Below are 18,182 nucleotides of genomic sequence, written 5' to 3'. Positions count from 1 at the left end.
AAAGTTTGTGTCTGGGCTCACACTCACTACCATACACTGTGTGTCTCGCACAGTAATACAGGGCCATGTCTGAGTCTGTCAGACTGTTCCGCTGCAGAGAGAATTCATTCTTGGACGTGTCTCTGGAGATTTGATTCTTGAGGAAGGGACATAATTAGTGCTACCACTGGAACCAAATATATACCACATCCACTCCAGCCCCTTCATTATAATTGCCCACACCACTTCAAAACCATTGGTTTTAAGAAACTCAATCAGCTCTCTCATACCATTCACTTCTCTCACTATACCCCATCTTTCACTCTCCATTCATTCTTCACTGACTACCCTACCCACTGGACCTCACTCTCACCTCTGCCACTTCTGGCCTTGCTCACACCTTTCCTCCTGCCAGGAACTCTCTCTGCCTTCAATCTACAGCTCTCCCCAGCTTCAAAGCCCTGCTCAAATCACATTTCCTTCAGAATCCTTTGGCAATTAATTTCAGGTCTCCTCATCTCATATCTCTGAAAAATACACTCCTGCCCCCTCTACCACATACACACTTAGATATTCTAAGTCACTGATAACACCTATTTTTCTTACATAACATTATTCAAATACTAGCTCATCTCCTGTTCCTTCTTCCTAGTGTGTAATTTATTCTCGGGTTTGTCTCATCCACAAAATTATTAATGCCTTGAAGGACAGGATCATATCTACTAATTCTAGTTTTCTTTTTTTATAGTACTTATTAAGTGCTAATTATATGCCAGGCACTGTACTAAGAACCCCTGTGTTGAATCCTAGGTGGATTAAAATTCTACAGGGGATAAAAGGAACCATTTCGCCAACCTGAATCCATGGTAAACAGCTAAGATGGTCTTTGCTATCTCTTGGTGAGTTGGGAACCAAAGCTTAATTATGGAAAAGTGCAAGAGTAATCAATCCATCTGTTATATTTATTGAGTGCTTACTGTGTGCAGAGAATGGTGGTTTGTTCTAAAATTTTCTTTAGGGCTTTTAACCAGTTACCATTACTGTTTTGGTTCCCTCAGTAGTTCCGATGAGTTGCTATTTAAGAAGATGTTGATGTTCTTCAGAAGTAAGTAAATACACTTTATCTCTCTTGTGCATAAATAACTTTTTTGTGTTTGACATTCCATGAATCGACATCCCTCCTGACCTCAGCTGTCGTCCATTCCTTTGCTCCCTCTTTCCTCTTCTCATTGTCTCCTGCCCTGCTCCTGTCCCTGTCCCTGGTTATGTGAGGCTGGGGATGGGGGAGCAGGGAGGAGTGGGAGGGTCCATGTTGGGTCACTGTTGGTCTACATGTCTAGGTTAGGGTGTCGGGTGTAGAAGTGGCATTCACATCCAGTCCAAGCACAGGGAATCGCATTTGCTGCTTGCTCCATTACAAACATAGCTTTATAATTTGTGAATCAGGTAATAATTGAATACATAAAGTTGGTATTTAGACTGAATAAGGGTGCTTTGGGACTTTGGTGACCTTTGAATTACCTATAGAGGAAAATTAGCAATTCATATTAACTTTACATACTTGAAGGAATTGGTTTGGGGAGAATTCTTGAGGAATTGGTAACACCATTAATAATAGAATTATTGATTGGAGTAACAACTTTTTTCTACGGTTTCTCTTGCTTTGTTCCCAAGTCAGCAGCAGCCTAGGAATCCTCCCAGGGTTTCTGACAGCCTCAGGATGTGGTTTCTGTCACTCTGTCTCTTGCACAGTAATATAGGGCTGTGTCCTCGGTTTCCAGGCTGTTCATCAGCAGATGCAGCAGGCTGTTGGCATTATCCCTGGAGATGGTGAATCGACCTTTCACAGAGTCTGCATAAGCTATGCTGCTAGTGCTGGTCCATATAGCTACAATTGATGATTGTTTCAAAAATACTACTGATTGATTTGATTCTGTTTCCATTCATTCAAGTTTCATGAAATAACTAATAACATAGTAAAACGTTATGGATCAATAAGTATATTTTACGCAGTTTTGTGGTCTCTTCTGTTTCTCTTGTGCTAACTCTCTCATATTTTCTGCTTCTAGTACCTGCCCTTCTCAGAGAGACCATCTCAAAATTAGGTGAAATTCAAAGAAAGAAGATGCAGTGCTTGTTAGTAGAGTTGATTAAATGTGCTCTTGGGATGTGTGTCATTAATAACAGTAGACTCCATACCATAACAAATCACTGGGTTCTTTCCATTTCACTGTTTTAGATTTGCAGCCTTTTGTTGTTTCTGTTGAGAATCAGAAAATAAATATGCTTAAATAAAATTTGAAATGAGGAAAAATTCATAAGGAATGACTCATACTTAAGGGGAAAATATTGAAAGATGGACAAATAATCATTCTTCTTGATCAAATGTCAGATCATGTAATTTTCAGGAATTTTTAGTAATCACTGAGGTGGGAGATGTGAAATCCAGGTGGGGCTGCTATCTGTGGTCTTTGCTGCTCTGCTCCACCATCCAGCTGCAGCCAGGAATCCTCCCCAGTTTTCTGACAGGCTCAGGATGTGGTTTCTCTCACTGTGTGTCTTGCACAGTAATATAGGGCCATGTCTTCGGTTTTCAGGCTGTTCATCTGCAGATGCACCAGGTTGTTGGCACTGTCCAAGGAGATAGTGAATCGGCCTTTCACAGAGTCCACATAGCTTGGATAGCTCCCATCGCATCTTATATACGAGACCCACTCGAGCCCCTTTCCTGGAGCCTGGCGGACCCAGCTCATATAGTAGCTGCTACTGAAGGAGAATCCGGAGGCTTTACAGGAGAGGCGTAGTGATCCCCCGGGCTGTCTCACATCTCCCCCAGACTCCACTAGCTGGACATCACCCTGGACACCTGTAAACATAGAGACGCATGGATCATGAGAACAGTTACACACATACACACATACACATTCACACACATGCGCACAAGAATTGTCCATGTCTCTCACGTCTTTCCTCAATTACCTTGGAGCAGGGTCAGGATGGAAACCAAAGTTAGGGCCGACTGCATCGTGGGGGCTGTGGGGTAGTTCTGAGGGCAGGAAGGGAACAGCACAGACAGCGGGGCTGGGTGTCCTCTCCCCAAGCTGCAGGAACAGGGACCATGCAGGCTTTTAACAGGGCTGGAGGGGCCCCATTTGCATCTCCTCTTCTCTATAAGATCACAGAAGCTGCCTCCTGGGGCTCATTCCTTGCCTTCTGCCTCAGACAGAAGGACAAGCCAGAGTCCTCAGATAAAGCCCTGAGGTTGACTCAGTCATGTTTGTGAAACAGCAGATTTTTTACCTACTAGATAATAAGGATATTATTTGTTTTTAAGGATATGATTTGCTTTCTCCTGGCTGCAAGGGGGATTCATCTAAAATACTGATAGTAATGTACAGTACAGTACAGGACCTGGAACATGTTAAGATCTTAACAAATACCACTAAAAAAAAAGTTAGAAAATTGATATTTAATGACCAATTTACAGATGAGGAAACTAGGACAAAGTGATTTTCCAAGGTCCCACAGCAAACAAGCAGCAGAACCCAGATTTAAAAGTGGGTCATCTGATCTTGCTTCTTTACGGTTCAGGATGACACCATTGTGAAATGAGCAAGATGATGTCTAAGTTCAATGCACTCTTTGTGAAAAATGATTCCACAATGCATCTACCATTTGAGTTTTGTTAGGTTGGGGAGAAATTTTTGTCATTGGATAGCCTACAAACAGTCCAGATGATTACGGAGGATGAGGAAAAGGTATAAGAATATTGTGCATGTCCGGTATTTTAGGGAAACACATTCCAGTTCTACAGTATGGGGAGTTCTGTGAGGCAAAATTAGTAATTTTAGGTTTGTTGTTGGGTTTGTAACTAATGCCCAGCATTCTGGGGGGTTTGAACTGCACATCCCAAAAGGTTGTAGGACCTAGAGCTTAAAACTGATGGCAGCAGGTTACAGAACCATATGGTGCCCCATAATCTGGAGCTGCACAAAAAGTGCTCAGTCCCAAATCAAAGCTAGGCTAACAGGCAGCAAAGTAGGGGAAACAACTCACTGATGCTATCCAGGGGTTACCAAGAAGAGACAAACATGGAGAGGATTCATTCAGTAAACTATGTCCTGACTGAGGATAGATGAAAATGAGAATATTCTCCTCTCTGGTCTGCACTCAGAACAATTTATGTTGTGTGTCAGGAAGGAGGGGATGGTCCTTGGGGAAAGTTGTGTCCTGAGCAGGGTGAGGAAACATCAGACTCTAAACTGAACCTCCTTCTCTGCCTCGCTCTCCACCTGCTCCTGGAACTGGGTTCCTTGTGCTCAGTGGGTCCTGAGCTCCCCCAGCTGCTCAGCCCCCTCCAAACCCCCTGCACGGGAAGGTTTGGGTCTGGCCTCACACTCACTGCCATACTGCCATACACTGTGTGTTGAGCACAGTAATATAGGGCCATGTCTGCAACTGTCAGGCTGTTCATCTGCAGAGAGAATTTGTTCTTCGATGTGTCTCTGGACATTTGATTCATGAAAGGGGGGCATAGTTAGTGCTATTGCTGGAAACATAAACATTTTCCAGCCACTGAAGCACCTTCCCTATTATTGCCTACTCCACACTGCTTCAAAACTATTGGCTTTAAAGAATTTACTCAGCTGTCTCCTTATTATACCATTCACGTCTCTCACTATACCCAACTTGCACCCTCCATTCCTCAGTAGCTACCCTTCCCACTGGACCTCATTCTCACTTCTGCTGATTATGGTCTTGCTGACAACTCTCCTCCTGCCAGGAATGTTCTCTGTCTTCAGTTTCAGCTTTTCCCAGTTTCAAAGTCTTTCAATCAATCAATCAATCAATCATATTTATTGAGCGCTTACTATGTGCACAGCACTGTACTAAGCGCTTGGGAAGTACAAATTGGCAACATATATAGACAGTCCCTACCCAACATTGGGCTCACAGTCTAAAAGGGGGAGACAGAGAAAAAAAAAACCAAACATACTAACAAAATAAAATAAATAGAATAGATATGTACAAGTAAAATAAATAGAGTAATAAATATGTACAAACATATATACAGGCTTTCACTTCACTGCCCTTCACTTCACATTTCCTCCTGGAGTCCTTTCCCAATTAATTTCTAATCTCATCTCAAATCTCCATAATATACACTGCCACTGTTAGGTACCATGTACACATTAAAATATTTTGTCACCCATAGCACCTCCATATGTTTCTTACATAAAATAACTCAACTACTAATCCATCTCCTGTTCCTTCTTTCTTGTATGTAATTTATTACAGTGTTTCTCTCATCCGCAAAATTATGAACACCTTGAGAGCCTGGATCATATCTACTAATGTTGGGTTTTTTTCAATATAGTATTTATTCAGTACTTATTATGTGCCAGACACTGTAATAGTAATAATAATGGTATTTGTTAAGCACTTACTATGTGTCAAGCACTGTTCTAAGTGCTAGAGCAAGCTAATCAATTTGGATGAGTTCATGTGTTCAATATTACTGTGACTAAAATTCTTCAGGGGCTAAAAAGAACCTTGGTGCCAACCTGAATTCATGGGGAACAGGTAGGTAGGTGTCTACTATATCTTGGGGAGTTGGGAACCAAAATTAAATTATGGACAAGTGCAGCAGTAATCAATCCATTTGTTATATTTATTGAGTGCTTACTGTCTGCAGAGAAATGTGGTTTATTCTAAAAATTTTTTAAACCCTTTTAACCAGTTACCGTTACTATTTTGGTTCCCTGAGTAGTTCCCATGAATTGCTATATAAGAGGATGTTGATCTTCTTCTGAAGTAAGTAAATGCATTTTAACTTTGTTGTGCACAAAGGAATTTCTTTGTGTGTTGCATTCCATGAATTGAGAGTCCCTCCTGACGCCAGCCCTCCTTCATTCCTTCACTCCCTGCTTCCTCTTCTCTGGGTCTTCTGCCCTGCTCCTGCCCCTGTGCTTATGTGAGGCTGGGGGTGGGTGAATGGGGAGGAGGGAGAGGGTCTGTGTTGGGTCATTGTTGGTCTACACTTCTAGGTTCGGGAGTCGGGTGCAGAAGGGGTGTTCACATTGATTCCAGGAACCGGGAATTTCATTTGTGCTTGCTTGATTGCAAGCGTTGTCTTATAATTTGTGAATCAGGTAATAACTGAGTCCATGAAGTTTGTATTTAAGCTGAATAAAGCTGCTTTGGGATTTTGGAGACCTTTGCATTACCTATAGAGAAAATAAGGACCAGCTCATATTAACTTTACATACTTGAAGGGATATTGGTGGGAGAATTTTTAGGAATTGATAATAACATTAATAATAAAATCAGTGATTGTGCTAAGACTTCTCTGTGGTTACTGTCGCTCTGTTCCCCCATCCTGCAGCAGCCCAGATATCCTCCCAGGTTTCTGACAGGCTCAGGATGTGGTTTCTCTCACTGTGTCTGCCTCTTGCACAGTAATACAGGGCCATGTCCTCAGTTTTCAGGCTGTTCATCTGAAGATGAACCATGATGTTGGCCTTATCCAAGGAGATGGTGAATCGGCCTTTCACAGAGTCTGCGTAGTATATGTAGCCCCCATCACCTCTAATAACAGCGACCCACTCCAGCCCCTTCCCTGAAGCCTGGCGGACCCAGCTCATACAGTAGCTGCTACTGAAGGAGAATCCGGAGGCTTTACAGGAGAGACGCAGTGACCCCCCAGGCTGTCTCACGTCTCCACCAGACTCCACTAGCTGGACATCACCCTGGACACCTGCAAACACAGAGATAGCGTGGATCATGAGAAAAGTTGCATATATACACATACACATTCACACACACACACACGCGTGTGAATTGTCCACGTCTCTCACATCTTTCCTCAATTACCTTGGAGCAGGGTTAGGATGGAAACCAAAGTAAGGGCGGACTGCATGGTGGGGGCTGTGGTGCAGTTCTGAGGGCAGGAAGGGAACAGCACGATAGCGGGGCTGGGGCTCCTCTCCCAGAGCTGCAGGAACAGGGGTCAGGCGGGCTTTTATCAGGGCTGGAGGGGCCCTATTTGCATCTCCTCTTCTCTATAAGATCACAACAGCTGCCTCCTGGGGCTCATTCCCTGCCTTCTGCCTCAGAAAGAAAGGACAGCCAGAGACCTCAGATAAAGCCCTGAGGTTGATTCAGACATGTTCGTGAAGCAGCAGATATTTTACTTACTAGGTACTAAGGATACTATTTGATTTCTCCCGGCTGCAACGTGGATTATTCTAAAATACTGATAGGAATGTTAAGAAAAATAATTATGGTATCTACTAAGTGCTTACAATTTGACTAGGACTGGGCTAGATCCTGGAGGAGAAACAGGGTAATCAAACAATAAGTCTCAGCACAGTGGGGTTTACAGTCAAAAGAAGTGTGAAGTCATTTAGCCTAGTTGATAGAACATAGATCTGAGAGTCAGAAGGACCTAGGTTCTAATCCCAGCTCTTACACTTGTCTGCTGTCCGACCTTGGGTAAGTCACTTGACTTCTCTGGGCCTCAGTCACCTCACATGTGTAAAATGGAGATTAAGACTGTGAGTCCCATGTGGGACATGGACTGTGTCCATTGATTAACTTGCATTCATTCATTCATTCTTATTCAGCACTTACTGTGTGCAGAGCACTGTAGTAAGTGATTGGGAGAGTACAATATAACACTAAACAGGCACGTTCCATACTCACAATGAGCTAAGTTTGTATCTACCCCACTGCTTAGTACAGTACCTGGCACAAGTTAAGCTCTTGACAAATGTCATTTTAAAAAAAAGTCAGGAAACTGATATTTAATGCCCAATTTACAGATGAAGCAGAAATTATAATTTACATTGTAATTTACAATTTGTACATTACCTACAAACTGTAAATTACAATTTACAGAGAAGCAGCATAGCTCAGTGGAAAAGAGCATGGGCTTTGGAGCCAGAGGTCATGGGTTTGAATCCTGGCTCTGCCACTTGTCAGCTGTGTGACTTTGGGCAAGTCACTTAACTTCTCTGGGCCTCAGTTCCCTCATCTGTAAAATGGGGATTAAGACTGTGAGCCCCCCTGGGGGACAACCTCATCACCTTGTAACCTCCCCAGCGCTTAATACAGTGCTTTGCACATAGTAAGCACTTAATAAATGCTATCATTATTAATGTTATTATTATTATTTCAGAGGGTGAGGCAAAGTTATAGGAATATTGGGCATGTCTGGTGTTTTAGGGAAATATATTCCAGTTCTGTGGTGTGGGGAGGTATGTGAGGCAAAATTGGTAGTTTTATGTTTGTTATTGGGTTTGTTACTAATGCTCAGCATTCTGGGGAGTCTGAACTGCACATCCCAGAAGGTTGTAGGACCTAGAGCTTAAAACTGATGCCAGCAGGTTACAGAACCTGTATGATGTCCCATAATCTGGAACTTCAGATGAAGTTCTCAATCACAAATCAAAGCTGGGCTCTCAAGCAGCAAAGTATGGGAAACAACTCACGGATGCTATCCAGGGGTTTCCCAGAAAAGACAAACACGGAGAGGATTCATTCAGTAAATAATGTCCTGACTGAGGATGGATGGAAATGAAAATTTTCTCCTCTTCTGTTTGCACTCAGAACAATGTAGGTCGTGGGTTGGGAAGGAGGGGTTGGTCCCTGGGGAAAGCTGTGCACTGAGCAGGGAGAGGAAACCACAGACTCTAAACTGAAACTCCTCCTCTCCCTTGCTCTCCACCTGCTCGTGGATATGCTTAATATTTCCCAATTAATATCTGGTCTCCTCATCTCATATCATGTTCTCCTTGTGCTCAGTGGACTCTGAGCTCTCCCTGCTGCCCAGCCTCCTCCTGCCCCCCTTGCAAGGGAAAGTTTGTGTCTGGGCTCAAACTCACTACCATACACTGTGTATCACAATAATACAGGGCCATGTCTGTGGCTGTCAGCTGTTCAGCTGCAGAGAGAATTCATTCTTGGATGTGTCTCGAGATTTGATTTGGTTTGAGAGGGGGACGTAATTAGTGCTACTGCAGCCCCTTCATTATTATTGCCCAAACCACTTCAAAACCATTGGCTTTAAGGGAATCAATCAGCTGTCTCCTTTTCGTGCCATTCACTTCTCTCACTATACCCATCTTGCACTCTCCATTCCTCACTAGCTACCCTACTCAGTGGACTTCACTCTCACCTCTGCCACTTCTGGCCTTGCTCACACCTTCCTCCTACCAGGAACTATCTCTGCCTTCAATCTGCAGCTCTCTCCAGCTTCAAAGCCCTGCTCAAATCACATTTCCTTCAGGACTCCTTTCCCAATTAATTTCTGGGCCCGTCATCTCATATCACCAAAATATACACTCCTACCCCTCTGTACTACATACACACTTAAATGTTCTAAGTCACTTATAACACCTCTATATGTTTCTTACATACATTACTCAAATACTAACTCATCTCCTGTTCCTTTTTCCTCGTGTGTAATTTATCGTTTCGTTTGCCTCATCCACAAGATTATCAAGGCCATAGGAGCCAGGATCATATCAACTAATTCTAGTTTTTTTTAAAAAAAGTATTTGCTAAGTGCTTATTACGTGCCAAGTACTGTACTAAACACTTGAGTAGATACAAGCTAATCAGATTGAACAGAGGCCCTGTGTTCAATCCTACTGGGGCTAAAATTCTACAGGAGCTAAAAGGAACTGTGGTGCCAACCTGAATCCATGGGAAACAGCTAAGATGGTCTTTGGTATCTCTCAGTGAGTCGGGAACCAAAACTTAATTATGGAGAAGTGCAAGAGTAATCCATCCATCTCTCATATTTATTGAGTGCTTACTGTGTGCAGAGAACTGTGGTTTATTCTTAAATTATTTTAGGCCTTTTAACCAGTTACCATTGCTATGGTGGTTCCCTCAGTAGTTCCCATGAATTGCTATTTAGGAATATGTTGATCTTTTTCTGGAGTAAGTAAATACATGCTATCTCTGTTGTGCATAAATAATCTTTATGTGTTTTACATTCCATGAATCAACAGTCCTGCCTGACCTCAGTTCTTCTCCATTCCTTTGCTCCCTCTTTCCTCTTCTCTTTGTCTCCTGCCCTGTATCTGCTTCTGTGCCTGACTATCTGAGGCTGGAGATAAGGGGGCAGGGAGGAGTGCGAGGGTAAGTGTCGGGTCACGTTTGGTCTACATGTCTAGGTTAGGGTGTCGGGTGTTGAAGGGGCATTCATATCCATTCCAAGCACAGGGAATCTCATTTGCTGCTTGTTCTATTACAAACATTGCTTTATAATTTGTGAATGGGGTAATAATTGAATCCATGAAGTTGGTATTTAGACTGAATAAGGCTGCTTTGGGATTTTGGAGACCTTTGAATTACCTATACAGAAAAAATTACCAATTCTTATTAACTTTACATACTTGAAGGAATTGGTTGGGGGAGAATTCTTGAGGAACTGGTAACAACATTAATAATAGAATCAGTGATTGAGCTAAAACTTGTTGTCTCTGATTCCTGTAGCTCTGTTCCCCCAGCCAGCAGCAGCCCAAGAATCCTCCCAGGGTTTCTGACAGGCTCAGGATGTGGTTTCTCTCACTGTGTCTCTCGCACAGTAATACAGGGCCATGTCCTCGGTTTTCAGGTTGCTCATCTGCAGAAGCACCAGGCTGTTGGCGTTGTCCTTGGAGATGGTGAATCGGCCTTTCACAGAGTCTGCGTAGTATGTACTACCACTGTTGGCATATATACCTGCGACCCACTCCAGCCCCTTCCCTGGAGCCTGGCGGACCCAGCTCATGAAGTAGTTGCTACTGAAGGAGAATCCGGAGGCTTTACAGGAGAGGCGCAGAGACCCCCCGGGCTGTCTCACGTCTCCCCCAGACTCCACCAGCTGGACATCACCCTGGACACCTGTAAACAGAGACAACATGGTTCATGAGAATAGTTACTCACACACACACATACACACACACAGACACACACACAGACACACACACACACAAATTATCCACGTCTTACATCTTCCCCCAATTACCTTGGAGCAGGGTGAGGATGGAAAGCAAACTGAGGGCAGACTGCATGGTGAGAGCTGTGGGGACAGTTCTGTGGCAGGAGGGGAATGGCACAGAGCTGCAGGGGCAGGGGCCATCCTGGTTTTAAATCAGGGCTGGAGGAGCCCCATTTGCATCTCCTCTTCTCTAAAAGAGCACAGCAGCCACCTCCTGGAGCTCATTCCCTACCTTCTGCCTCAGGCAGAAGGACCACCCAGAGACCTCAGAAAAAGCCCTGAGGTTGACTCAGGCATGTTTGTGAAGCCTCAGAATTTTTTTTTTACCTAGTAGATACTAAGGATATTATGTGTTCTTAAGGATATTACTTGCTTTCTCCTGGCTGCAAGGGAGATTAATCTAAAATACTGATAGTTATGTTAAGAAAAATAATTGTGGTATCTGCTAATTGCTTACAGTTTGATTAGGGCTGCTGTACGATGCTGGAGTAGAAACCAGATGATCAAACAGTAAGTCTAAGCACAATGGGGCTTACAGTCAAAAGTAGTATGAAGTCATTCATTCATTCCTTCAGTTGTATTGATTGAACGATTATTGTGTGCAGAGCACTGTACTAAGCACTTAGAAAGTACAATTCTTCAACAGATAGAGACAATCCCTACCCAACACTGGTCTCACAGTCTAGAAGGGGGAGACAGACAGCAAAACAAAACAAGTAGACAGGCATCAATAGCATCAAAATAGATACATAGAATTAAATATATATACACATTATTAATAAAATAAATGGAATAATAAATATGTACAAATATACACAAGTGTTGTGGGTAGGGAAGGGGGTAGAGCAGAGGGAGGGATTGGGCCGATGGGGAGGGCAAGAGGAGCAGAGGAAAAGGGGGGCTCAGTTGGTAAAGCATTTATCTGGGAGTCAGAAGGACCTAGGTTCTAATCCCAGCTCCTCCACTTGTTAGCTGTCCAACCTTAGACAAGTCACTTAACTTCTCTGTGCCTCAGTCACCTCATCTGTAAAATGGAGATTAAGACTGTGAGCCCCTAGTGGGATATGGACTGTGATTTGATTAGTCTGAATTTGATTAGTTTGTATTCATTCATTCTTATTTATTCAGCACCTACTGTGTGCAGAGCACTGTAGTAAGAGATTGGGATAGTATACTATAACAATCAACAGACACATTCCCTGCTTACAGTGAGCTAAGGTTGCATCTGCCCCAGTGATTAGTACGGTACCTGGCACAAGTTAAGCTCTTCATAAATAGCATTTTAAAAAATGTTCGGGGAACTGATCTTAAAAACCAAATTTACAGATGAAGAAACTAAGGCAAAGTGGTTTTCCAAGGTCCCACAACAGAGAAGACGCAGAACCCAGATTAAAACCTGGGTCATCTGCTCTTGTTTCTTTAAAGTTCAGGATGTCACCATTGGGAAACTTTAGCAAAATAATATCTATGTTCAATACACTCTTTGGGATTCCTCAATTCTTCTACCATCTGAGTTTTGTTAGACTGGGGAGAAATATATTTAATTGGGTAGTATACAGAGATCTCAGATGATTACGAAGGCTGAGGACAAGTCGTAAGATTGTTGTGCATGTCTGCTGTTTTAGGGAAATACATTCCAGTTCTGTTGTGTGGAGAGGTCCGTGAGGCAAAAATTGGTCATCTTGGGTTTATTATTGGATTTGTTACTAATGCCCAGCATTTAGAAGCAGCGAGGCTCAGTGGAAAGAACCCAGACTTTGGAGTCAGAGGTCATGAGTTCAAATCCCAGCTCCACCACTTGTCAGCTGTGTGACTTGGGGCAAGTCACTTAACTTCTCTGTGCCTCAGTTACCTCATCTGTAAAATGGGGATTAAGATTGTGAGCCCCCCATGGGACAACCTGATCACCTTGTAACCTCCCCAGTGCTTAGAGCAGTGCTTTGCACATAGTAAGCGCTTAATAAATGCCATCATTATTATTATTATTATTTGGGGAATCTGAACTGCATATCCCAGAAGGTCGTAGGACGTAGAGCTTAAAACTGTTGCCAACAGGTTACAGAATCTGTATGGTGTCCCATAATTTGGATTTACAGAAGAAGTGCTCAGTCACAAATCAAAGCTGGTTATCAGGCAGCACAGTTTGTGAAACAACTCATTGATGCTATCCAGAACAGACCAACATGGAGAGGATTCATTCAGTAAAAAATGTCCTAACTGAGGATGGAAGGAAATGAAAATTTTCTCCTCTCCCGTCTGCACTCAGAACAACATATGTAGCAGGTTGGGAAGGAGGGGGTAGTCCCTGGGGAAAGCTGTGCACTGAGCAGGGAGAGGAAACCGCAGACTCTGAACTGAAAGGGCTTCTCTGCCTCGCTTTCCACCTTCTCCTGGAACTGGGCTCCTTGTGCTCAGTGAGTCCTGAGCTTCCCCTTCTGCCCAGCCTCCTTCTGACCTCTGCAGGAGAAAGTTTGTGTCTGGGCTCACACTCCCTGACATATACTGTGTGTCTCGCGCAGTAATACAAGGCGGTATCTGTGTCCGTCAGGCTGTTCAGCTGCAGAGAGAATTTATTCATGGACATGTCTCTGGAGATTTGATTCTCAAGCACAATTAGTGCTATCGCTGGAACTATATGCATATCCTAGCCACCCCAGCCCCTTCCTAATTATTGCCCACACCGTTTTGAATCCATTGGCTTTAAGGAACTCAATCAGCTCTCTCCTTATACCATTCAGTTCTCTCACTATACCCAACCTTGCACTCTCCATTCCTCACTAGCTACCCTACCCACTGGACCTGACTCTCATCTCTGCCACTTCTGACCTTGCTCACACCTTTCCTCCTATCAGGAACTTTCTCTCCCTTCAATCTGTAGCTCTCTCCAGCTTCAAAGCCCTGCTCAAATCACATTTCCTTCAGGAGTCCTTTCCCAATTAATTTCTGGTCTCCTCATCTCATATTGCTGAAATATACACTCCTGCCCCTCTGTACCACATACACACTTAAATATTCTAAGTCACCCAGAGCACCACTATATGTTTCTTACATAACATTTCTCAAATACTAACTCATCTCCTGTTCCTTCTTTCTTGTATGGAATTGATTGTTTTGTTTGTCTCATCCACAAGATTATCAGTGCCTTAAGAGTCAGGATCATATCTACTAATTCTAGTTTGGTTTATTTTTAATAGTATTTGCTAAGTGCTTATTATGTGCCAGATACTGAACTAAGCACTTCAGTAGATACAAGCTAATCAGGTTGAACAGAGCCCCTGTGTTCAATCCTACTGGGGCTAAAATTCTACAGGGGCTAAAAGGAACCACAGAGCCAACCTGAAGCCACGGGAAACAGGTAAGATGGTCTTTGCTATTTCTTGGTGAGTTGGGAACGAAAACTTAATTATGGAGAAGTGCAAGAGTAATTCATCCGTCTCTCGCAATTATTGACTGTTTTCTTTTAGCCTATTAACCAGTTGCCATTGCTATTGTGGTTCCCTCAGTAGTTCCCATGAATTGCAATTTAAGAGGATGTTGCTCTTCTTCTGAAGTAAACACACATTATCTCTGTTGTGCATAAATAATTTTTGTGTATTTTACATTCCATGAATCAAAAGTCTTGCCTGACCTCATTTCTTCTTCATTTCTTTGCTCTCTCTTTCCTCTTCTCTTTGTCTCCTGCCCTGTACCTGCTCCTATATGATGCTGGGGATAGTAGGGCAGGGAGGAGTGGGAGAATCCCTGTTGGGTCACTGTTGTCCTACATGTCTAGGTTAAGGGGTTGGGTGTAGAAGGAGCATTCACATCCATTTCAAGCACAGGGAATCACATTAGCTGCTTGCTCAATTGCAAACATTGCTTTACAATTTGTGAATCAGGTAATAATTGAATCCATAAAGTTGGTATTTAGACTGAATAAGGCTGCTTCGGGATTTTGGAGACCTTTGAATTACCTATAGAGAAAAAATGACCAATTCAAATTAACTTAACATACTTGAAGGAATAGGTTGGGGGAGAAATCTTGAGGAATTGGTAACAACATTAATAATAGAATCAGTGATTGGGCTAAGACCTGTTGTTGGTGGTTTCTGTTGCTTTGTTCCCTAAGTCAGCAGCATCTCAGGAATCCTCCCAGGGTTTTTGACAGGCTCAGGATGTGGTTTCTCTCACTGTGTCTCTCGCACAGTAATACAGGGCTGTGTCCTCGGTTTTCAGGCAGTTCATCTGCAGAAGCACCAGGCTGTTGGCGTTGTCCTTGGAGATGGTGAATCGGCCTTTCACAGAGTCTGCATAGTATGTACTACCACTACTAGTAACTATACCTGCGACCCACTCCAGCCCCTTCCCTGGAGCCTGGCGGACCCAGCTCATGAAGTAGTAGCTACTGAAGGAGAATCCGGAGGCTTTGCAGGAGAGGCGCAGAGACCCCCCGGGCTGTCTCACGTCTCCCCCAGACTCCACCAGCTGGACATCACCCTGGACACCTGTAAACAGAGACAACATGGTTCATGAGAACAGTTACTCACACACACATACACACACACACAAATTATCCATGTCTCACATCTTCCCCCAGTTACCTTGGAGCAGGGTGAGGATGGAAAGCAAACTGAGGGCAGACTGCATGGTGAGAGCTGTGGGGACAGTTCTGGGGGCAGGAGGGGAATGGCACAGAGCTGCAGGAGCAGGGGCATCCTTGCTTTAAATCAGGGCTGGAGGGGTCCTATTTGCATTTCCTCTTCTCTATAAGAGCACAGTAGCCACCTCCTGGAGCTCATTCCCTGCTTTCTTTCTGTCTCAGGCAGAGGGACCAGCCAGAGACCTCAGATAAAGCCCTGAGGTTGATTCAGGCATGTTTGTGAAGCAGCAGAATTTTTTACCTACTAGATACTAAGGATATTATGTGGTTTTTAAGGATATTATTTGCTTTCTCCCAACTGCAAGGGAGATTAATCTAAAATACTGATAGTTAAGAAAAACAACTATGGCAACTGATAATTGCTTACAATTTGATTAGGGCTGGACTAGATGCTGGAGTAGAAACAAGATGATCAAACAATAAGTCTAAGCGCAGTGGGGCTTACAGTCAAAAGTGGTATGAAGTCATTCACTCATTCATTCAATCGTATTGATTGAATGATCATTGTATGCAGAGCGCTGTACTGAGCACTAGGAAAGTACAATTCGGCAACAGATTGAGACAATCCCTACCCAACAACGGTCTCACAGTCTAGAAGGGGGAAACAGACAGCAAAACAAAATAAGTAGACATACATTCATAGCATCAAAAAAGATAAATAGAATTATAGCTATATAAACATCATTAATAAAAAATAGAATAATAAATATGTACAAAGACAAATATGTCCAAGTGTTGTGGGGCGGGGAAGGGGGTAGAGCAGAGGGAGGGAGTAGGGGCACTAGGGGAGGAGGAGCAGAGGAAAAGGGGGGCTCAGTCATTAGAGCGCGGATCTGAGAGTCAGAAGGACCTAGGTTCTAATCCCAGCTATTCCACTTGTCTGCTGTCCAACCTTGGGTAAGTCACTTCACTTCTCTCTGCCTCAGTGACCTCATCTGTAAAATGGAGAGTAAGACCGTGAGCACTGGGCTCCTTGTGCTCAGTGGGTCCTCATCTCCCCCTGCTGCCCAGCCTCCTCCTGACCCCCTGCAGGGGAACGTTTGTGTCAGGGCTCACACTCCCTGCCATACACTGAGTGTCTTGCACGGTAATATGGGGCCATGTCTGCGTATGTCAGGCTGTTCAGCTGAAGAGAGAACTCGTTCTTGGATATGGCTCTGGAGACATAAGAAGGGGACATAGTTAGTGCTACTGCTGGAACCCTATACATATTGCATCCTCTCCAACCCCTTCCTTGTTATTGCCCACACCACTTCAAAACCACGGGCTTTAAGGAACTCAATCAACTCTTTCCTTCTTATACCATTCACTTCTCCCACTATACTCAATCTTGCTCTCTCCATTCCTCAATAGCTACCTCACCCTCTGGACTAGCTACCATACTCACCTCTGCCACTTCTGACCTTGCTCACACTTTTTCTCTGTCTTCAATCTACAGCTCTCCCCAACTTCAAAGCCCTGCTCAAATCACATTTCCTTCAGGAGTCCTTTCCCAAGTAATTACTGATCTCCTCATCTCAAATCGTCCCAATATACACTCCTGCCCTTCTTTACCATATACACACTTAAATATTCTGTCACCCATAGCACGTCTATATGTTTCTTACATAATGTTACTCAAATACTAACTCATCTCCTGTTCCTTCTTCCTTATATCTAATTTATTAGCGTGTTTGTGTCATCCACAAGACTGTGAACACCATGAGGGCCAGGATCATATCTACTAATTCTAGGGGTTTTTTATGGTATTTGTTAAGTGCTTATGTGTCAGGCAGTGTTCTAGATGCTTGTGTAGATACAAGCTAATCAGGCTTGACAGAACCCCTTTGTTCAGTCCTACTGGGCCTAAAATCCTACTGGGCTTAAAAACAACCTTGATGCCAACCTGAATCCATGGGAAACAGGTAAGCTGATGTTTACTATATCTTTGGGAGTTGGGAACCAAAACTAAATTATGGACAAGTGCAAGAGTAATCAATTCATCTGTTATATTTATTGAGTGCTTACTGTGTGCAGAACACTGTGGTTTATTCAAAAATTTTATTTAGGGCTTTTATCCAGTTGCCACTGTTATTTTGGTTCCTTCAGTAGTTCCTGTGAATTGCTATTTAAGAGAATTTTGATCCTATTCTGAACTAAGTAAATTCATTTTATCTCTGTTGTGCATAAAGACATTTTTTGTGTTTTACATTCCATGAATTGACAGTCCCTCCTGACCTCAGCCCTCCTCCATTCTTTCGCTCCCTGCTTCCTCTCCTCTGTGTCTTCTGTGCTCCTGCCCCTGTTCCTATGTGAGCCTGGAGGTGGGTGAGCGGGGATGAGGGGGAGGGTCTGTGTTGGGTAACTGTTGTCTAGGTTAGGGAGTTGGGTGCGAAAGGGGTGTTCACATTCATTCCAAGAACCAGGAATTCCATTTGCTGCTTGCTTGATTACAAACATTGCCTTATAATTTGTGAATCAGTTAGTAATTGAATCCATGAAGTTTGTGTTTAAACTGAATAAGGCTGCTTTGGGATTTTGAAGACCTTCAAATTACCCATAGAACTTGAAGGAATTTGGTGGGAGGGGAAT

General features: G+C 43.4%; 4 gene segments (V, D, J or C); all 4 read right to left on the bottom strand.

Moving 5' to 3' along the window:
* Positions 1-2,510: 2,510 nt before the first annotated feature.
* On the bottom strand, positions 2,511-3,063 carry LOC119936566. The segment is given in 2 exon segments: positions 2,511-2,845; positions 2,959-3,063. Coding segments are annotated over 2 exon segments (381 nt in total).
* Positions 3,064-6,113: 3,050 nt separating this feature from the next.
* On the bottom strand, positions 6,114-6,939 carry LOC119936564. The segment is given in 3 exon segments: positions 6,114-6,206; positions 6,339-6,736; positions 6,853-6,939. Coding segments are annotated over 3 exon segments (537 nt in total).
* Positions 6,940-10,540: 3,601 nt separating this feature from the next.
* On the bottom strand, positions 10,541-11,076 carry LOC119936676. The segment is given in 2 exon segments: positions 10,541-10,875; positions 11,000-11,076. Coding segments are annotated over 2 exon segments (381 nt in total).
* A 4,045-nt stretch (positions 11,077-15,121) lies between these two features.
* On the bottom strand, positions 15,122-15,633 carry LOC119936679. The segment is given in 2 exon segments: positions 15,122-15,456; positions 15,553-15,633. Coding segments are annotated over 2 exon segments (381 nt in total).
* Positions 15,634-18,182: the final 2,549 nt, after the last annotated feature.

Source organism: Tachyglossus aculeatus, chromosome 14 (genome assembly GCF_015852505.1).
Source record: "Tachyglossus aculeatus isolate mTacAcu1 chromosome 14, mTacAcu1.pri, whole genome shotgun sequence".
In the NCBI taxonomy this organism is placed as follows: domain Eukaryota; kingdom Metazoa; phylum Chordata; class Mammalia; order Monotremata; family Tachyglossidae; genus Tachyglossus; species Tachyglossus aculeatus.
Note: the sequence above shows the minus strand (reverse complement) of the source record. Positions and strands in the feature narration are given on the sequence as shown.